At 45.2% G+C, this 22,960-nt stretch overlaps 1 protein-coding gene across 4 annotated transcripts in view; it reads right to left on the minus strand.

The window, feature by feature from the left end:
* The window catches only part of arhgap29a (Rho GTPase activating protein 29a), an 87,618-nt gene that overhangs the window by 49,381 nt on the left and 15,277 nt on the right, over positions 1–22,960 (minus strand). For 2 of the 4 annotated variants that reach the window (XM_065007101.1, XM_065007100.1), the window contains exon 3: positions 6,757–6,900. In XM_065007101.1, the coding sequence (XP_064863173.1) occupies positions 6,757–6,900 (144 nt within the window). Of the gene's footprint in view, positions 1–893; positions 1,085–1,249; positions 1,775–6,756; positions 6,901–22,960 lie in introns of those variants that run through there. The other 2 variants (XM_065007102.1, XM_065007103.1) reach the window with 2 other exon arrangements.

The raw sequence follows: 22,960 nt of genomic DNA on the forward strand, positions 1-22,960 counted from the left end.
TAATCATTATCCGAATATGTTGCTATACAGGTTGAGAGCCTACATAACATGAGGTAGTGATGAGTGTTGTGAAATAGTCCGTCTCTATCACCATATATCCCCAAAACACTTCATCAGAATAGTTAGGCCTGAAAGGACTAAAACAGTAGAGATTTGACTGAAAAATAAGACATTTCACTAAAACAGTAGAGATTTGACTGAAACAGTACAGATTTGACTGAAAAAGTAGAAATTTGACTGAAACAGTAAAGATTTGACTGAAACAGCAGAGATTTGACTGAAACAGTAGAGATTTGACTGAAACAGCAGAGATTTGAGATTTGACTGAAACAGCAGAGATTTGAGATTTGACTGAAACCGTAGAGATTTGACTGAAACAGTAGAGATTTGAAAGAAAAAGCAGTTTTGACTGAAACAGTACTGATTTGAATTGTAATCTGAAAAGACACACTGTTTCCTGCCTTAAGTCTAAACAAAGTGATGACTGAAAAAGAGAAGGGAAAAACACCAATGTAAATAGGTCTATAATCAGTCTCCACAATAAACTTCCTGTCTCACTCGGGAGGAGAGAAAATAAACCAGAATAGGAGCTCAACAGGCAGCACCAGCAGCCCAAGCCACATCTGAAATGGCACCCTATTCACTATATATTGCACTACTTTGGACCAGAGCGGTATGGTAGATCCCTGTGGACCCTGCTAAAAAGTAGTGCACTATAGGAGAATAGGGTTCCATTTGGGTCGCCAGTGACGCCATTCCCTGAGGCCATTCCCCTAGTGTCGATGTTCTCTCCGCCTAACAATAGAGATGTCTGGAGATCAGGAGGGGAGCAGGAGATCAAGAGCCTGGTTCAAGGAAAAAGGATTGCAGAAAGCACTTTTTCTTCTTCTTACCAGAAAGTTCTCTGAGTTGTCTTCTTTTACATGAGATATATTAGAAAGCTCTAATTAAATGATCGGTTGTCCAGGTTGAAGGTTCTCTAGTTAGTTGAGCCCCATGGAGACTTAGTTCCAAACAGTTCAAACAACACTTAGCAGCACAAGAACCACAAACAGTTTCCATTCTAGAATCCTCTTCGTCATACAGGAAATAGGTAAGCAAGCGACAAAGGAACTAGGAGACTCAAAGAGAGAGAGAGAGAGAGAGAGACCAGCAGCTCTCTATGCTCTTACAGTGCAGGCTTCCTGTCTCTATAGAACAAGAGGAACTTTACCGTAAAACACACACACACATGCCAGCCACCACTTACCCACGACCAGCCTTGCCCTCCAGAGGCTGAACCCTTTTTAGCATTCAGTCTGTGTGTATGATGTGATCCGCAGTCGGGCGGTTGTTGTAGCACCAAACTCCTTCTACCCAAGCTGCTCTCAAGGACTTCTCTCTCTTCTCTGTTGGTCTTCCTGGCTGTATGGTACAACCACTCCTTGACCGTAGAGCCACTCCTTACTCAGTAGGTCCTTCGTGGTTCAGTGGTTCCAAAGGGGGATCTGCCTCTAGTGGTCAAGCTGATCTACAGCCCTTTTAATGCACTAAAGCTTTCTCCAACTGCCACAGGGGAAATGGCCGCACAAGTCTCTTCCTTTATCTCCAATTGTGTCACCTAATAAGGCATTTCTTTCCAGGGAATGTCTCCAGTACAGGGTTCAAGCCAATTCCATAAGTTCCAGAAGCTCTTATGAGAGGTAGAACCCTTTCAGACGGGACAGCAGAGTTAGTGGTGCAAGTTAGTTTGGGTCCCGGGAGAGTCTGTCTGTGAACGCAGCTAGCTAGCTACCTCTGCCTAGAACGCTATCGCTGCGTCTCTCTGGCCTTTACGTCCTCTCCTACCCCCTCCTCCCCTCCCCGCAACACAGGACATCCTGAAGCTCACTAGAACACAATGCCAGCACTCGCTCCGGCCAACCACAGTCCAAACGTGGATGTTACATCATCAGGCAAAAACGGCATTGTTTTCACTGGGAAAGCACATGACTGACTCCTGAACGAACACTAATAAATTACACCTCTGAGCCTACTGCAGGGGGAAGCCTGCTGACAAAACAGATATTGATGGAAGCAAACATACATGACTTAGCCAGGACATAGGAGGAAGGCCATTGGGGGACATGGTGCCATCAGGCCACGGTGCCTTTAGGTCATTGGGGGCCATCGGGCCATAGGGGCCATCATGGTAATGTTGAGGCAGTAATAGTTGAAACATTCCAGCAACATCCCCAAATGACTCAGTTTTCCAGAAATCCTGGTTGGAGGGTTCCGGTTTTCCTGTTTGTACCCTCTTTTTTTCCATTTTTCACCTTTATTTAACCAGGTAGGCTATTTACAGGTAGGCTATTTACCAGGTAGGCTATTTACAACTGCGACCTGGCCAAGATAAAGCAAAGCAGTGCGACACAAACAACAACACAGAGTTACACATGGAATAAACAAACATACAGTCAAAAATACAATTGGAAAAAAAGTATATATACAGTGTGTGCAAATGAGGTAAGATAAGGGAGGTAAGGAAATAAATAGGCCACAGTGGCGAAATAATTACAATTTAGCAATTAAACACTGGAGTGATAGATGTGCAGAAGATGAATGTGCAAGTAGAGATACTGGAGTGCAAAGGAGCAAAAAATAATAATAACAGTATGGGGATGAGGTAGTTGGATGGGCTATTTACAGATGGGCTATGTACAGGTGCAGTGATCTGTGAGCTGCTCTGACAGCTGGTACTTAAAGTTAGTGAGGGAGATATGATTCTCCAGCTTCGATGATTTTTGCAATTTGTTCCAGTCATTGGCAGCAGAGAACTGGAAGGAAAGGAGGCCAAAGGAGGAATTGGCTTTGGGCGTGACCAGTGAAATAAATATACCTGCTGGAGCGTGTGCTACGGGTGGGTGCTGCTATGGTGACCAGTGAGCTGAGATAAGGCGGGGCTTTACCTAGCAAAGACTTATAGATGATCTGGAGCCAGTGGGTTTGGTGACGAATATGAAGCGAGGGCCAGCCAACAAGAGTATACAGGTCGCAGTGGTGGGTAGTATATGAGGCTTTGGTGACAAAACGGATGGCACTGTGATAGACTGCATCCAGTTTGCTGAGTAGAGTGTTGGAGGCTATTTTGTAAATGACATCGCCGAAATCAAGGATTAGTAGGATAGTCAGTTTTGCGCGGGTATGTTTGGCAGCATGAGTGAAGGAGGCTTTGTTGCGAAATAGGAAGCCGTTTCTAGATTTAATTTTGGATTGGAGATGCTTAATGTGAGTCTGGAAGGAGAGTTTAAAGTCTAACCAGACACCTAGGTATTTGTAGATGTCCACATATGCTAAGTCAGAACCGTCCAGAGTAGTGATGCTGGACGGGCGGGCAGGTGCTGGTAGAGATCGGTTGAAGAGCATGCATTTAGTTTCACTTGCATTTAAGAGCAGTTGGGGGGCACGGAAGGAGAGTTGTATGGCATTGAAGCTCATCTGGAGGTTAGTTAACACAGTGTCTAAAGAAGGGCCAGAGGTATACAGAATGGTGTCGTCTGCGTAGAGGTGGATCAGAGAATCACCAGCAGCAAAAGCGACATCATTGATGTATACAGAGAAAAGAGTAGGCCTGAGAATTGAACCCTGTGGCACCCCCATAGAAACTGCCAGAGTTCCGGACAACAGGCCTTCCGATTTGACACACTGAACTCTGTCTGAGAAGTAGTTGGTGAACCAGGCGAGGCATTCTGGGATTCTTGATTCTGGGATCCTACATTTTGGGAAAGTTACTGGAACTTTGCAACCATACACTGTACCAATGTAGGGAGGGGAAACAACCACATCTCTTCATTCAGGAAATGACAGGTGTCATGGTGTTCATCACATATCATTTTGGTGTCCTTCTCAGATACCTTGGCTTAGCTAATGGGGTGATACACCACATACAGAAAAAGTATTTTAATTTGCTCATTGTATAAAGATCTTTGTAAGACTATGTGTAGGATATCTTGCTTATCTTGAGATAGATAGATACCCTTTTCTCTCCCTCTCTCTTTCCTCCTGGTGTGTGTCTCCTCTCCCTGGACAGAGACCAGTGTTGTGAAAGTCATAGCCCCACTATGAGAGCATGAATTAGGCCAGGCATGAGCGAATGGGGCCTGTTCCTGATCCACTGAGCCAGTATGGGCGGGCAGAGACATACACACAAACACGCACACACCCACCTACGCACCCACCCACCCACCCACACACACACACACACACACACACACACACACACACACACACACACACACACACACACACACACACACACACACACACACAAACACAGACAGACAGACAGACAGAGAGATACAAACCCCTGTTATCTCCCCCTAGGCACAGGGTGAATATTCCACTTTCTCTTATTTGAATATACCTGAATTGATTACTTCAGTCTCACATTACCTGGGGACCAGGCCAGGTGTGTGTGTATGTGAGTGTGTGTGAAGTGACTAATGTTGGCAAAGAAGGAAGGATGCCAATGAGTATGTGTATAGCCTGTTGAGCCTCATTGTGTGAGGGTCTAGTACAGAGGACACATATTCTGGCCCTCTAGTGGTGAGAAATGTTATTAGGGTGAGGTATGGAATTAAGAATGAAGGAACAACAGGTTAGTTTATTGGGAGTGTACTGGGGCTTGTACCTTAAGCACATGGCATTTTGATTCAGCAGTGATACTGCTGTTCTGTTCCTATATACACAAAGCACTGTTAATATTAAACTGCTCCCAAGAGAAAGCCCCACAGCCTTGAAACCAGATTAGCCATTAGTAGCATCACATGACTATTGGCTAGCTAGCCACTGCAGACTCTATGTGAAGTCTTTCCAACTGTCACAGTAGAGCATGCAGATCGACAGCAGCCAGCACTAACGCTCACTCTGTCTTTGTCTCTGTCTCTGTCCAAGCCGCCATACAATAGCTTCCTTCAGTTCTGCTTGAAATGCACCCAGGCTGCATACCGTAGTGTAAGCCAACACTTGGAATCGACTTTGGTTCAATCACTTTTTATTCATTTGGTAGAATGCATTTAGAGTGGAAGGAAGGATAGGTATTTACATCACTACCACACACACACAAACACCTCCCCAGCTTTTGTTCCAGGTCAGTGTGTCAGCGTACTTCGTTAACATAGAGCATTGCCAAAACTATGCTGTCAAACCAGGGCCAGGCTGCTATGCAATTCCAATTGAGCAGAGGTATACTCCACTCAGAGATTCTTGTGCGCGGGCCAAGTGAAGAATTGCCCTCCATGGCTGATCATAATCTCGAGGAGAGGAGATAAATGGGATTCCTGAGCCCTATTCCCTCAGGACAGCAACACAAAGCACAAAGACTTCAGTCTTTGAGTCAAACACACTCCTCTCCCTCCTACCACTGGATTCAATAGGAATTCAAATTTAAACATTCAAATAATACATGGTCTGTATTTTACAGTCAGGGGTTTGAATACATACTGTGTGTGTTATTTGAGCGAAGTTCTGATATTTAGAGTGAATTCATCTTCAAAGGTTTGCTGCAAATACATCTTCTAGTTTTGCTAAACAGACAAACATGCTGGCCCTGTAATGCTTAAGCACAAACCTTCTTCCAGACCTAATCCAGCCAAATGAGGCCTGGAGGAGGTACAGTACGGGGGAGGTACAGTAGGGAGGCAAGGACTGTGAGCCATTAGGGCGGGAGACAGGGAGGCAAGGAGTCAGGGAGGCAGGAAGACAAGGAGGCAGGGAGACAGGAAGACAAGGAGGCAGGGAGACAGGAAGACAAGGAGGCAGGGAGACAGGAAGACAAGGAGGCAGGGAGACAGGGAGGCAAGGAGTCAGGGAGGCAGGAAGACAAGGAGGCAAGGAGACAGGAAGACAAGGAGGCAGGGAGACAGGAAGACAAGGAGGCAGGGAGACAGGAAGACAAGGAGGCAGGGAGACAGGAAGACAAGAAGTCAGCGAGACAGGGAGGCAAGGACTGTGAGCCATTAGGGCGGGAGACAGCGAGGCAAGGAGTCAGGGAGGCAGGAAGACAAGGAGGCAGGGAGACAGGGAGGCAAGGAGTCAGGGAGGCAGGAAGACAAGGAGGCAGGAGGACTAGGAGGCAGGGAGACAGGAAGACAAGGAGGCAAGGAGACAGGGAGGCAAGGAGTCAGGGAGGCAGGAAGATAAGGAGGCAGGGAGACAGGAAGACAAGGAGGCAGGAAGACAAGGAGGCAGGGAGACAGGAAGACAAGGAGGCAGGAAGACAAGGAGGCAGGGAGACAAGGAGGCAGGAAGACAAGGAGGCAGGGAGACAGGGAGGCAAGGAGTCAGGGAGGCAGGAAGACAAGGAGGCAGGGAGACAGGAAGACAAGGAGTCAGGGAGGCAGGAAGACAAGGAGACAGGGAGACAGGAAGACAAGGAGTCATGGAGACAGGGAGGCAGGAAGACAAGGAGGCAGGGAGACAGGAAGACAAGGAGGCAGGAAGACAAGGAGGCAGGGAGACAGGGAGGCAAGGAGTCAGGGAGGCAGGGAGACAGGAATACAAGGAGGCAGGGAGACAGGAAGACAAGAAGTCAGCGGGACAGGGAGGCAGGGAGACAGGAAGACAAGGAATCAGGGAGACAGAGTGGCAGGGAGACAGGGAGACAAGGAGGCAGGAAGACAGGGAGGCAAGAGGAAAATGAGTCAGGGAGACAGGGTGGCAGGGAGAGAAGGAGACAGAGAGACAGAGAGTCGGGGTGTGTTTGAGACATGTCTCTATGCTCTAGGGAGTGCTGCTCACCTTTGACCTGTGCGATGACGGTGCCTGCAGCACTGAGGATGTCCACAGAGTTGAGGGTCTGGTGTTTGCTGATGACGGCCTTCAACACGCGCAGCAGCTCCCCCAGACGCTCATGGACTACCTGGTGGAGACAGTCCTGGTGCTCTGGAGGACAAACAGACACAAAGACAAGACTGTTAGAGAACCATCTCAGTAACACAATGGCTACAGTGTTTGTTCATATTCATATACTGTATAAGGCACATTTTATCTGGAGGGAAAAGACACAAAGACACAACTGTAAAGAGAACCATCTCTTCAACATGTAAGTCAGTCCCACTCAGAACAGCCTCAATTCATCGGGGCATGGACTCTACAAGGTGTCGAAAGCCTTCCACAGGGACGCTGGCCCATGTTGACTCCGATGCTTCCCACAGTTGTGTCAAGTTGGCTTGATGTCCTTTGGGTGTTGGACCATTCTTGATTTGTGTGGGCATCTGTTCGGCATGAGAAACCCAGCATCATTGTCTTTCTTGACACAAATTGGTGTGCCTGGCACCTACTACCATATCCTGTTCAAAGGCACTTCAATCTTTGGTCTTGCCCATTCACCCTGTGAATGGCACACATACACAATCCATGTATCAATTGTCTCAAGGCTTAAAAATACACTGATTCAAGTGGATTTAACAGGTTAAATCAATAAGGGATCATAGCTTTCACCTGGATTCACCTGGTCAGTCTGTCATGGAGAAAGCAGGTGTTCTTAATGTTTTGTACACTCAGTGTACAGTAAGTGTTTACAACGTATGATAAGGACTTCTGAGTTACACATTTCAATATACAGAGGAGACACCAGTCAAGCAATTCCACCTCGGTGTTAGTTCACATTAGTCAGACATGTGGGTCTAACACTAGGTGTTAACCATTGAGAGAAAGAGGCCTTAGCAGACTCAGGTGTGACGGTAAATGTGACTACCTGATAACTAATGCATAACTAAACATGACCTGTAGTGGTCTTCCTGTAGTTAGTGTAGTATTTATCTGTAGTGTTGACACATCCATAATAAAACAGACCATTACTAATGCGTCAGTAACTACAGTGCTGCCTGGCTCTACAGATGGTAACATCAGGAGCACTTTGGTATTCAACCAGCCTGTTAATGTATACACCACATAGTTAGAGGGTGAGCTCATCAGAAAGCAGTTGAATGGGAGGACAGAAAGGACTAATCTAACAGTCTCCAGATGCTTTTACGACTCCCTTGAATCTGTGATACACCACCGCAGGCGAGTGAGTGTGGCAGTGCCACCACTGACACAGCCTCGCAGTATCCACCGAGGACTGTTTTTCCCAGAGCCCAGTGAAACTGAGAGCCACAGAGAGGGTCAGAGTCAAAACACACACACACACACACACACACACACACACACACACACACACACACACACACACACACACACGCAGCCCTGTCAAAGCCACATTTGTGCTGACAGTCGCCCCTGGATTACCCCGCGTATGGAAAAGGGGATCAGGGAGACTTTAGCCGTCTCCCCTTTTTTCTTTTATTCATTCCCCCTCTTTTTTTGGAGCGGGACAAAAAGGGCCGGCGGTGGAACTAATGTTTCTGGGTGGATGTGGCTGCCATCGCCATGACAATGCCAGCTGTCCTCCAACCAGGAAATACAGCCAGCTGACCAGTAGGTGACTGTCGGACTGCTTCATATGGACCAACAGTAAATGTCAACAAGCGACTGCTTCATAATAGAACCACAGGGAACAAGTTACTGTAACAACCACTAGCTACATCTAACAGCATGACGTGACGACTTTATAAGGACTACCAGTCACAAGTCAACAACATCCACTAGCCCAACAAGTGACCTCATTATTAAGTCAAAACAACAAGTGAACCAACCATAGATCAATGTTCTTTATTGGATGATGTCAATAAACATCAGACCGAATACGAGAGAGAACAGAACCCTTCATTGGCTCAACAGTAACAGATTCAACAGATTCTACAAAACCAACTGATTGTATATTGTAAAATTCCCGGCAGCATCTCTGCTCTGCCAACAGTCTCTCTACAGGATGTCTGGAGTCTTCCCCAGCTCCATGGTAACCATACCTAGTTTCATGGCAACCGCCTCCATCCATCTTCTTTGGATGTCAAACTACAGCTACTTCCTGTGTCTGGAGAACCTGGTGCTTTCTCTTAATTTTGTTTCAGCCTGGCTTCTGCCATGTTTCAGCCTGGCTTCTGCCATGTTTCAGCCTGGCTCCTGCTATGTTTCAGCCCTGCCATGTTTCAGCCTGGCTTCTGCTGTTTCAGCCCTGCCATGTTTCAGCCCTGCCATGTTTCAGCCTGGCTCCTGCTGTTTCAGCCCTGCCATGTTTCAGCCTGGCTTCTGCTGTTTCAGCCCTGCCATGTTTCAGCCTGGCTTCTGCTGTTTCAGCCCTGCCATGTTTCAGCCTGGCTCCTGCTGTTTCAGCCCTGCCATGTTTCAGCCTGGCTTCTGCTGTTTCAGCCCTGCCATGTTTCAGCCTGGCTTCTGCTGTTTCAGCCCTGCCATATTTCAGCCTGGCTTCTGCCATGCTTCAGCCTGGTTCTTGCCATGTTTCAGCCTGGCTTCTGCCATGTTTCAGCCTGGCTCCTGACATTATTTTTTCTGGCTCCTGCCATGTTTTAGCCTGATTTCAGCCTGGCTTCTGCCATGTTTTGGGCTCCCGAGTGGCACAGTGGCCTAAGACACTGCATCTCAGTACTAGAGCTGTCACTACAGACCCTGGTTCGTTTCCAGGCTGTATCACAACCCGGCCGTGATTGGGAATACCATAGGACGGCGCACAATTGGCCCAGTGTCTTCCGGATTAGGGTTTGGCTGGGGTTAATCATCATTGTAAATAAGAATTTGTTCTTAACTGACTTTGCCTTGTTAAATAAAGATTAAATAAAATAAATGTTTGAGCCTGGCTCCTGCGAGGAAGAGCCTCGCAGTGTGCCTCTGGCCCCCATAATGCACAACACTGAGCCCCATTATCCAGCAGGCTGTAACTGCATTAGGGAGTGGATGTAAGGTGGGGGTACTTCCTAAACAGGCCTACTTTATCTCTGTCTATGGAGATGAAGATGTTGTTCTGTGTGTCTACAGGTTTAATAAAGACTATTTGGTCTGATGTGGGTATGTTGGGACAAGATCATAATGAAACAAGAATGTAATGCAAAACGGATGTAGCTGAGTGATTCATAAAATCCCAACTTCCTATTCTGTTGGGGTGTTCCCCTCGAAGGAGCACATTCAGCAGAGTGCAGCTGCTCACCACAGGCTACCTGTCTGTCTGTCTGTCTGTCTGTCTCTCTCTCTCTCCCACTCTATCACTTTTTTGTCTCCCGCTCCTCTCTATTTCTCTCTCTTTCTGTCTGTGTTATTTTGCTTCACAGACCTGCAGTACCGTCTTTCCCAAGCTAGTGTGTGATTGGGTCCTATCCCCATTAGATTGGAAAAGACTGAAAACCCAGCCAGCACACAATGATCAGGTGTGTCCAATGATTTATATATATACTACATGACTGACTGAACTACCATTGTAAAAAAAAAGATTTTGGAAGCTATATGCATTCAACAATGTCTACGTCTTTGAATTTGCCACGTTTATTATATCACACACACCTTAATGCATACTTTTAAATTATACAATATGAGCTAAATGTACAAAAAAAAAGTACTGTCCCCACTACAACAGCACAACACTTAAATACATTTCATTTAATACATGTAACATTCCTTTGAAGGACTGCTTCTTCTGGGGAAGTGCCAATATGGCTAACCAGTAGCTTCAAAGCCTCTCATTTGCCAATAAATAACATCAGCAATCAGGGGTTTATATACTGTACATCATTGGGTGGGTCAGGGTTGCCAGCCGCCCCAAACCTCCGGGTCTTTATTGGCAAGGGGTTAGATTAGACCCCTATTTAAAGACAATGCACTTTGAATGACAATGCCCACACAGTGGCCTGAACCGTCTGTCAACACATACAGTACATTATGGCCCATTCACATAGACACAGAGTAACAGAATCCTCCAAGGTCTGGAGGTGGTGCAGATTAAAAAGCCTGAATGAGACAGAGGCTCTTCCTTCTGCAGGTGCAGGATGGCGGGCGCCTCATAATGGCTTTTGCTTGGTCTTTACGTCCAGGCCATCCTGTGTGGAGCTACTAGAAGGACATTGTGTTTAGTCCACTGGCCCAGCAGGACACAGGATGATGTACAGAGGCTGGTGGTTTAACCCTGTGCCTCCCTGTTAGAGAGGAGCACAATGGGACAGAACCCTGTTCCCACCAGGGACCCCAAGCCCTGGCAGGGACCTCCAGCTATCCACACTTCTCCCCAGCATAGCGGGTTTAGACCCCTGTCTGTTGCAGCCACAGGCCTGGGAGACTTATTTCACAAAGGATGAGAGGGACAGTTTCACCATGAAAACCACCCTCACTCAGAGTACTGGGAACTGGAAGAGCCGCTTTGTTTTACTTACTGTGCAAAAGTTTTAGAGCAAAACAATTATGAGATTTGGTAAAAGGAAAAACAAATTAATAGTATGCTAGCTGCCAGGAAAGGAGCATTTTTTCACAATGCAGGAAAACCATCAGTTTGCTGAGAAGAGTCTGTTTGAGTGGGAAAAGCTTTCCTTTTGTCTCAGAGGCCATTTGCAAACAGTGGGGCCTGTCTGCTTGAGGGCCTGCCTGCCACATGAAGCATTTTTTGGAACAATAAATCACAACGCCAGGCTTTTCACTTTTCACAGGAGGAAAGAGGGAGAGGAGGAGGAGGGGTGCTGGGGTAAGGAGGGAGGGAGGGTCGGGCTGGAGGAAGCGAGGTTGTTTGGTCGGTGGTGGTACCCTCCCCTGGGTTTTGTCCCAAACATGCCCCTTTAAACCCACATCCAAGCTTAGCCAGGTTATGGGAGAACAGAGAGAGACATTCCCGGGAACGCTCTGTTGGGAATAGAAGCTATAGGGATCAGTCTCCCATTCCAATGAAGAGGCCAAGGGAGCGAGAGGAGAGGGCTTGCCAGAACCACATCGCCACATTTTTACTTCATTAGCGTCATGGAAACCACTGCATTCCAGCCTGGCTGTGTCTCTTGTTAGGAAGTGGGGCGAGCGCAAGGGGTGAGGGGGGGATCCATAATAAAAACATTGTTGGATCATTCACCATCGAGATGACACCTCAATACGAAAACATTCAAAGCCCCTCCGACTCTATAGGCAGCTATCTAATGAGTTAGGCATTCAAATAGGCATTTCTTTCGCCAACAGAGGTCATGTCGCTCAAAAGGCCTGAGTGATCCTATGTATGGATCTACCATGCACTAGGCTCCACATAACAGATTCCTCAATATAATGGTGACGCAACTGAAATAGTAACTTCTCATAGACCAGGGACACCCTTGTCTTTTGAAAGAATAAAAAATATCTCATTTGATATGTTAAAATGTCCCACTCTCTTATCCAATTTTTAAAATTTATTTTTATTTCACCTTTATTTAACCAGGTAGGCAAGTTGAGAACAAGTTCTCATTAACAATTGCGACCTGGCCAAGATAAAGCCAAGATAAAGCAAAGCAGTTCGACACATACAACAACACACATGGAGTAAAACAAACATACAGTCAATAATACAGTAGAAAAATAAGTCTATGTGAGCAAATGAGGTGAGCAAATGAGGTGAGATAAGGGAGGTAAAGGCCCCCAAAAAATATTTTAAAAAGGCCATGGTGGTGAAGTAAATACAATATAGCAAGTATGTGTCTGGAAAAAATGTGATACCTTAATGCTTTCGAAAAAATACTATTTGTTCATGGAGTGACAGAAGGAAATATTTTCAGCAACAACAAAAAAAACGGATTTTCATGATCCTCTCTTGTAACACCTAACTGTCAATGGCCTCTAATGGTTGGATCCATCCGATATGACTTGGCAAAATTCCTTTTCCTGTGACTCTAGATATGCTCAGTCATGCATGATGAAAATCATGGGAGCAACCTATTATTTATGCTTCAAAACATTTGAGAAGACAGAGGGGGCTTCACGGTACAAAGCAAGTGTGAAATCACTAAACATGTCACAACTGGGTTCAGGGGGGGCCCGATTAAACACAAGGAGCTCATAGGCTAACATAGCTTTGGGAAAGTTAGCACTATCTGGGCTAAATACGGTGCTGGGTCTGGACACCCCGTGTTAGCCATGACTAACGTCAATCACACGACCAATCTCAGTGTGGCCCATTGAGTCAACCTACAGCTGGACATTCTTGTGACTTCCCCCCTCAAATAATCAGCTAGGGCTTTGGTAGGATGGCTTTGGTATGAGAGCTTATGTAGGAGGGCTTAGGTAGGAGGGTTGTCAAAGAAGTGCATTACCGTAATCAGTTATAGTCTACTGACAGTAGGCCTTGAGAGCTTTAGAGGACTGATCAATGCATGACTTATCATCTCCATTTTTCAAGATGGCGTCATCCCAATACTTTCGAGTGATTCTCACAGAAAAGAAAAAAACATATTTTACACTTACATTATAAAATGTCTGCTAAACGTTATATGTTAGACCTACACCGAAGTGTAGCTGAGCTCATTGCCAAAAGCTGCTAAAACTAATGGTGATTTAAAAGCCAAGGCTCGCTGTGTAGGACGTTCCACGGCAGTAACTCTGTGAACGTTAACTAACAGGCAGGCTCCTCCTAATAAACAAAATCAACTATTGTGTCCAAACTTTAAAGGGCAGAAAATAACAGGCCTGCTTAACTTTTAACAGACACTGTAAGCCTTTTATAAGAGGCACCCCAGCAGGTGGACCAGTCCAGCGGCCAGAGGAGTGTGAGGCAGACAAATCCTGGTTTCAAATAGTATTTGTTAATTATCTGCACTTAACTGAGCTTGCCTGGCGCTATCAAACCAACGGAATAATTCCAAAATATGACATTAGCATTGCGAAAATCCAAACCATTAATTTATATACTTAAAAGTTGGTTTAGAGACCATATTTAACACCAAGGAAACGTTTTACGATGAAATTGTCCCCAACTCTCAACTGGTCATTGTGTCTCCTAAATTAGGAAGGCACATTCCCTCACATGACGAGGAAATGCCCAGCAGTTAAATGCTTCTGGGACACAGTTACAAAGTGCATGAATGTAAATACTCAATCCTTTGCATCTACTATATTACTTAATGATGATAGCTCCTTGAATCTGTCAAAAAATCAGAAACGATTACTGCAGGCAGGCAGCACTGCAATCACCTCACTCTTTCCCAATTTGCCAGTGGATACAGTTATAACATTAGAATTATTGAAAGTGAGAATGAATGGCGCTAGTCAAGGAACAATTGAGGCCTGGAGAACACATTTGACTCTGTAAAGAATAATCTGAGCTGAAGCCCAACACAAACACATAAACAATCTATAAAGCACAACCATACAAAAAAAGGATATACTGTATATACAGTACAGTAAAATGTTTGGACACATATTTATTCACGGGTTTTTCTATATTTTTACTATTTTCTTCATTGTAGAATATAGTGAAGACATCAAAACTATGAAACAACACATATGGAATCATGTAGTAACCAAAAAAAGGTTAACAAATAAAAATATATTTTATATTTGAAATCTTAGTAGCCACCCTTTTCCTAGATGACAGCTTTGTACACTCTTGGCATTCTCTCAACCAGCTTCATGAAGTAGTCACCTGGAATGCATACCAATTAACAGGTGTGCCTTGCTAAAAGTTAATTTGTGAAATTTCTTTCCTTATTTTGATGTGTTTGAGCCAATCAGTTGCGTTGTGACAAGGTAGGTTTGGTACACAAAAGATAACCCTATTTGGTAAAAGACCAAGTCCATATTATGGCAAGAACAGCTCAAATAAACAAAGAGAAATGACAGTCCATCATTACTTTAAGACATGAAGGTCAGGCAATAAGAACTTTGAAAGTTTCTTCAAGTGCATGCGCAGAAACCATCAAGCGCTATGATGAAACTCATGAGGACCGCCACAGGAAAGGAAGACCCATAGTTACCACTGCTGCAGAGGATATGTTCATTATCAGCCTCAGCAATTGCAGCCCAAATAAATGCTTCACAGAGTTCATGTAACAGACACATCTCAACATCAACTGTTCAGATGGGACTGCGTGAATCAGGCTTTCATGGTTGAATTACTGCAATGAAACCACTACTAAAGGACACCAATAATAAGAAGAGACTTGCTTGGACCAAGAAACACGAGCAATAGACATTAGACCGGTGGAAATGTGTCCTTTGGTCTGATGAGTCCAAATTTGAGATTTTTGGTTCCAACTGCTATGTCTTTGTGAGAAGCAGAATAGGTGAACGGATGATCTCTGCATGTGTGGTTCCCACCATGAAGCATGGAGGGGAGGTGTGATGGCGTGGGGGTGATTTGCTGGTGACACTGTCTGTGATTTAATTAGAATTCAAGGTACACTCAACCCAATTGAGGTGGTTAGGGATGAGTTGCTCCACAGGGTGAAGGAAAAGCAGACAACAAGTGTTCAGCATATGTGGGAACTCCTTCAAGACTGTTGGAAAAGCATTCCAGGTGAAGCTGGTTGAGAGAATGCAAAGAGTGTGCAAAGCTGTCATCAAGGCAAAGGATGGCTACTTAGAAGAATCTAAAATCTAAAATATATTTTGATTTGGTTACTAGTATTACATGATTCCATATGTGTTATTTCATAGTTGTGATGTCCTCACTATTATTATACAATGTAGAAAATAGTAAACAAAATAAAGAAAAACCCTTGAATGAGTAGGTGTGTCCAAACTTTTGACTGGTAATGCATATATATTCAGTATATGTACCTACTTTCCAAATCTCTCTGATTTGGTCCTGCCGTACATACCTACACGTGCGCTACGGTCACAAGACGCAGGCCTCCTAATTGTCCCTAGAATTTCTAAGCAAACAGCTGGAGGCAGGGCTTCTCCTATAGAGCTCCATTTTTGTGGAATGGTCTGCCTACCCATGTGAGAGGCGCAGACTCGGTCTCAACCTTTAAGTCTTTACTGAAGACTCATCTCTTCAGTGGGTCATATGATTGAGTGTAGTCTGGCCCAGGAGTGTGAAGGTGAACGGAAAGACTCTGGAGCAACGAACCGCCCTTGCTGTCTCTGCCTGGCCGGTTCCTCTCTTTCCACTGGGATTCTCTGCCTCTAACCCTATTACAAGGACTGAGTCACTGGCTTACTGGTTCTCTTTCATACCGTCCCTAGGAGGGGTGCGTTACTTGAGTGGGTTGAGTCACTGATGTGATCTTCCTGTCTGGGTTGGCGCCCCCCCTTGGGTTGTGCCGTGGCGGAGATCTTTGTGGGCTATACTCAGACTTGTCTCAGGATGGTAAGTTGGTGGTTGAAGATATCCCTCTAGTGGTGTGGGGGCTGTGCTTTGGCAAAGTGGGTGGGGTTATATCCTTGCTGTTGGGCCCTGTCCGGGGGTATCATCGGATGGGGCCACAGTGTCTCCTGACCCCTCCTGTCTCAGCCTCCAGTATTTATGCTGCAGTAGTTTATGTGTCGGGGGGCTAGGGTCAGTTTGTTATATATGGAGTACTTCTCCTGTCTTATCCAGTATGCTCTATCTAATTCTCTATTTCTTTCTCTCTCTCTGAGGTCCTGAGCCCTAGGACCATGCCTCAGGACTACCTGGCATGATGACTCCTTGCTGTCCCCAGTCCACCTGGCCGTGCTGCTGCTCCAGTTTCAACTGTTCTGCCTGCGGCTATGGAATCCTGAACTGTTCACCGGACGTGCTACCTGTCCCAGACCTGCTGTTTCAACTCTCTAGAGACAGCAGGAGTTGTAGAGATACTCTTAATGATCGGCTATGCAAAGCCAACTGACATTTACTCCTGATGTGCTGACTTGCTGCACCCTCGACAACTACTGTGATTATTATTAGTTGACCATGCTGGTCATTTATGAACATTTGAACATCTTGGCCATGTTCTGTTATAATCTCCACCAGGAACAGCCAGAAGAGGACTGGCCACCCCTCATAGCCTGGTTCCTCTCTAGGTTTCTTCCTAGGATTTGGCCTTTCTAGGGAGTTTTTCCTAGCCACCGTGCTTCTACACCTGCATTGCTTGCTCTTTGGGGTTTTAGGCTGGGTTTCTGTACAGTACTTTGAGATATCAGCTGATGTACGAAGGGCTATATAAATAAATTTGATTTGAACATCTTGGCCATGTACTGTTATAATCTTAATCTGGCACAGCCAGAAAAGGACTGGCCGCCCCTCAGAGCCTGGTTCCTCTCTAGGTTTTTTCCTAGGTTTTGGTCTTTCTAGGGAGTTTTTCCTAGCCACCGTGCTTCTACTGTACATCTGCATTGCTTGCTGTTTGGGGTTTTAGGCTGGGTTACTGATTGATTTCATCTTTTTTTAAAACCTTTTTTGGTTTTCAGGCCCATGAGGAAGGGTTGGTATGTGGAGATGGAGGGACTGACAAGTAAGGGGAGTGCGAAGTGGTGGAAAACATGTTTGGATGGAGACATGTTGGATGAGTGGGGTTGGGGGAATGGGGTGGGAGGTTGGGATTGGAGCTCACTTCTTCTCTTTTTCCATCCTTTAAATATCACATGTATTATTACTTTTTGCTCTGTGGTATGATCATGGGGATCAATGCTTTGTATTTGTGTACTTCAAAAAAAGATATATTCTGTTTGAGTGGCAGCCCACGGGTGGATGCGAGCAATTAAATTATATTAATTTGTGTATTGTGCCCCGCCCCCCCCAACAAGAAAATTACCAAATTAATACAAATAAATAAAAAGTATTTGAACCCAGGTCTGGAATGAGAGACAAGGCCTTTCCCATCCTCCACTCTCCCTCCTACACTTCCTGTGGCCGCGGTCAGCACGGTTCACCCCTGCACCCCGGAGTCGGACCACCGGCGGTTGGGCCACTCCACCACTCCACACCGGATTAGCGGATTACACGGCACTGTTAAAGGACAGAATATTGGCCTTCCCAGACTTCCCCTATTTTCCCCCTGTCCTGCCAGTGCCTCCCTGCTGCTTCACCTTTCAAACGCTCTTTCCCATGACTGCACACAAAGAGGAACCATTTAAAAGAGAAACTCTTCCCCCATACACACACACAGCACCTTCCCTTCCGTCTAGGTCTGGGCTCCTTTATATTCCCCACCCGACCACTCACTCTACTCTGCAGGCCCTGCCCCAGTCACACAGGTTAGCCATTACATTAGTCATTAGCATGAGAAAACACTATGCAGAAAAAGTCAATTCACTCAATGAACTAAGGAAGGCTGGGAATTTGAGGTCAGTGGCTTTTTGTGTCATTGACAGAGAATATTTTGCATGGCATGTTGAGATGACATGATGGAATGGTGAAGTGTGTTTAGCCAACCTAATAAGCTGTCTAGCTGCCTGGCAGTTGATTCTCTGAAACAACTCGTTGGCCCAGGTCCATTAGAGCTCTGAGCCCTTTCCTTAGCCATTCACTGTCCACAGATCTGACAGGGCGTTTCGATAGGTAAAAGTAACATGATGATCTTACACAGAGCCACGTAAAGCGAACGTGGAGCTAACATGAAGCTAACGTGAAGCTAACCTAAAGCTAACATGAAGCTAACGTGAAGCTAACATCATGTTGCATTGACATAAACAGCTCTTTTCAACTTTATGAAGAAACAGGCAAATTAACTACCTCAATGTTATTGGAATTCCCTACGTAAACTCATTACATACAGCTATCTGCTGAAAATGTTGAGATATAATAACAGAAAACACATTCTGAAATCAAAACTCCTGTGAGTGATAGATATTGGCTCCAGATTAAAGCTATCTATCGTGTTTTTTTTTAAACTACTAAGTCCAAGAGTGAATGAATTCTCATGAAAATATTCCCAAAATCTCCTTCTTCCAGCCAACAACTATGTTTACCCTTGGAGATCCCTCTATCCCTTTCCCTGGTCCTTTGCATATCAATGAACTGCTTAGCGTGGAGTCAAGAATTAGCTTTTCCTCCTTTTCATTTCTGCACTGAGCTGCCTGTCCGTCACACTGAGGGAAGACAGTCAACCTTTTTCTCCTGATCCCCCCCAACTCCTGTTTGTGAGCCACTCTGAAGCCTGGCATTCCAACTATGCTTTATTTAAGAGAGACTGAAAATCCCCCACAGTGCAACCTCTCGCTGGCGGCCAAGATCGGCTAGTATTAGCCAGACAGCTGAGACTGAGACTAGCGGCCCACTCAGCGCTGCAGCCTTGTTTAGCATGGACTGGGTAGCTCCATCAGCCCAGGAAGTTGGAGGCTTTACAGGCCTCAAAATGGCCGAACTGAACAGGCTCTTCAGCACACCTGTCAGTAGGTAGAATGGAAGCAAACTTTAACCTATCATCGAGGAGAAGAGGACATTGTTTAGCTTCGCTAGCATCCTAATCCTGCATGAATGGCGTTCGAACGGAAGATTTGTCGGACGATCTCTCACTCTCTGTGTCTGCATCCCAAATGGTACCCCTTTCCCTACATAGTGCACTACATTTTACCAGGGCGAATAGGGCTTTGGCCAAAAGTAGTGCACTATATAAGGAATAATGTGCCATTTGGAACGCAGACAATATTGCGTGGAGAGAGAAGTCTCTAGACTGAATTAGTGCACATACTTGGGCAGGGCCTGTGGACAAATTCATTTGTCCTCCAAAACATGTGTCACGTCCTGACCTTAGTTCCTTTTTTATGTCTCTACTTTAGTTTGGTCAGGGCGTGAGTTGGGGTGGGCATTCTATGTTTGTTCTGTGTGTTATAGTTCTATGTGTTTGGCCTGGTATGGTTCCCAATCAGAGGCAGCTGTCAATCGTTGTCTCTGATTGAGAACCATACTTAGTTAGCCTGTTCCCACCTGGTGTTTGTGGGCAGTTGTTTTTTGTGTCTGTGTTTTCACCATACAGAACTGTTCCGATTTTCATTTCTTTCCCTCACTTTGTTATTTTGTATTGGTCCGATCCTTCCTACTCTTCATCAGACGAAGAAGAAGTTCGTTACAACATGAAAGAAAAATGATTTGTCAAATCAAATAATCTTATTACGCAGAGATGTAATTAACTGTTTCAAAGGAATCTTTGATTCCCCTCCAGGCACCTGTAATGGTATTCGTTTTGGAAAAACAACAGTGTTTGCGTTGCGAGTTCAAAGCACCCGTTGTCCAACTCAATATCGTCATTGTAGGGTGAATGATTGGAGCAGACAGGATCAATGGTAACAACATGTCCATGGCTTTTCTATTTGGGCTTGTCTCTCTCTCTGGGCTGGGTGGAGGAGGGAAGATGGTGATTATAAAATGTGTCAGCCTCACTAGAAGGACCAGGGGAACATCTTCATGCCAAAAGGCCGCTTGCGAAATTCAAAGAGGCCCAAGAACCCGTCTCCATTCACCGTCCATTATGAATTATGTAAATGTAGTGTGCAGATTCTGTCACAACAATGGCTCCTGGGAGAACACTTGATATTTGCTCCAGGGAGGTATTGTTCCCCTCCAGAAGAGGAGGTTCAGACGGGAGATGGGTTTATTGTTCAAAGTTGGGCCCTAAGCTTTGGCGGTTCCCTCGCTCTATCCCCTCTCGTGTACCCCCTCCTTCCCCTCCTCCCTCCTTTCTACTAAAACCAAGTCTCATTTGTTTTTTTGGGGAGGGAGGGATCTTGGTACGACGCTGCACGGTTCGTCCCAGCCACGCTTCACGCTCAGTCTGTTCACGTTTTGTTTAGGTCGACATCAAACAAGGCTCCCCCTTGTTTCACGTAACTGCAACACAGAGTGGTTTAGCATAATTGAGTATGATGGGTAAAGACAGCTTCCAGTTCTCTCACCAGTCTCTCCAGTCTTCAGATCTGCCTGACAATAACCAGTTATGAGTTCTGCACAGCATGCGTCCTCTCTCATGCAAGCGTGCCCTGAAGGTTCAGGCCCATAGAGGCTAAACAAGGCCAATTAATCGGAGCAAACATATCAGGACTTGAGCACAAAGTTAAGATGGATCCTGACACACAATGTGCTGTATGCAGTAAAACACTAACATCAGTAACAATAACAGACAAACAACATACCACTCAATTATATAACCGCTAGACACTGTTTGTATTCAGAGCTAAATATCGAATTTGCATTTGGGGATACAGCTCCACTGTTTACCCCAGCGCCTTTGTTATAGTTTTTGTTTTGTTGACGCATGCAAAGATGTCAGAGGGAAAAAAACTGTCTTTGTTGTTTGCAGTTACTTCTTTATTATTGGAATATTCCAAACGGATGTGGAATTTTCACCATTAAGGATTCTAGCTTTAAGGCAAAGATGAGCCCTTCCCAGCTCCTGCTATGCATGTTGGTACATAGTGCAGGATATCACAATAATTATGGCTGGTCCTAGACAATTTTAATCCAACATTGTGCTGGGAGTGGTAGATTCGAGGGGTGTCTTAATCTAATCCAATGGATACATTTTCAATCTTGGTTTCAAATCCTTAATCCAAGATTGGAGACAAGCAGGAGGTCATATGTGGATTGAAGGGGGGGGGGGGGGGTCTGTTGAATGTAATCTAACAGTCAAATTGGCCATCCTTGGTTTCAGTTACAAAATATATGATTACATAAATAGATGTTATACTGTCCTTTTCAATACTTAATAGCTATGAATATGAAGCTATAATGTTCAATGAATTGCTAATGTTAAGCAGGATAAATAAGGGACTGTGTTGCAAATACACCAATTATTTAAAACTACAATCAGCAGTCAACAATAACAAAGTGCTTCCCTGCCCCTGTTTTGGGAAAAAGCTTTGGGATGTGGCTGGAGAAATTAATCACACTTAAATTCATAGACAGAGCTATGGATGCAATATCGACATTATTGTTTTAATCATGTTATGAGGCTATATAGTGTATGTTTACAAGTAAAACAAGCTTATATTTCGGGATCTAATGCAGTATGACAATCGAACTAAAGCTCATGGGGCATTTATAAGTTATATTCTCTAAGAATAAATGGGTACATATCATTCATTAATAGGTCAGAAATGGACGTAGCAACTGCTGATTGCCCCTTTTAAGTTTGTTTTGAGGTGTTGATTTCAAAGGCATGATCTGCATCTATTCCCACCCTCTTCAACTGTAGTACTGTGATGGATAACAGTCAACAAGTGAGTAAATGTTTGGCCAGGTAGGTTGATATCCTGCTATCCTCCAGGTCATTCTATTGAAGGCTACAGGAGACATGGCTACAAGGCTCACCTTGTTGGGACAAAAACAATGACGTTTACCAGACCACCCCACGTTCGTCGTGGTGTGTGAGGTCAACTGTGGTGAGAGAGTAAATAATGCTCGCTAGTGTTCTCAAGTGTCGAGGCTCCAGTACGATCAACCAAACAAACAAGCAAAAAGGTTCAACTTTGGGCATTGACAGCATTTCTCTGACAATAGCTTATCAATAGGTACTTACAAAAAAAAACGATACATAAACCTTTCCTCACAAACCTGATCTGAACAGTACTGTACTACCTAATGACAATGGGAAAACACATGTTGAAACATCAGACAGACCAGTCTAGTACTGTATAATGTTATGTCAGCAGAAACTCACAGCCGGTTCTCACACATCACTCCTTCCATGACTAAACAGAGATTGTGTTTGATCCTCCCACACCGCGTCTCACAGGCACGATGGCTGTATCCAATAGGCACGGTGTCCAACAGGCACGGTGGCTGTATCCACAGGCACGGTGGCTGTATCCAAACACTATGCACTTCTATCTGGGCAAAAGTTGGGCACTATATGGTGTCTCACAAACGCCACCATGTTGGAGCCCACACACACCAGCCTGCCAGCATGTGGTGAAGGGCCTCATTCTCTTACTCAGATGGACCCCCTTCCTGGAACAAATTCACCCAGGCCTTACCAGCGCCCATAACCATAAATCTACTCACTGAGAGGAACAGAGGCAGAGAGGGGGAGAAAGATGGAGGGGTAGAGAAAGTGAGCGTGAGAGAGAGAGAGAGAGAGAGAGAGAGAGAGAGAGAGAGAGAGAGAGAGAGAGAGAAAGATGGAGAGACAAGAGAGAGAGCAAGAGAGAGGTGAAGGGAGAAAGAAAGAGAGAGGAAGGGAGAAAGAGAGAGAGGGGAAGGGAGAAAGAG

The sequence above is a fragment of the Oncorhynchus nerka genome, linkage group LG22, assembly GCF_034236695.1.
Source record: "Oncorhynchus nerka isolate Pitt River linkage group LG22, Oner_Uvic_2.0, whole genome shotgun sequence".
NCBI lineage: Eukaryota > Metazoa > Chordata > Actinopteri > Salmoniformes > Salmonidae > Oncorhynchus > Oncorhynchus nerka.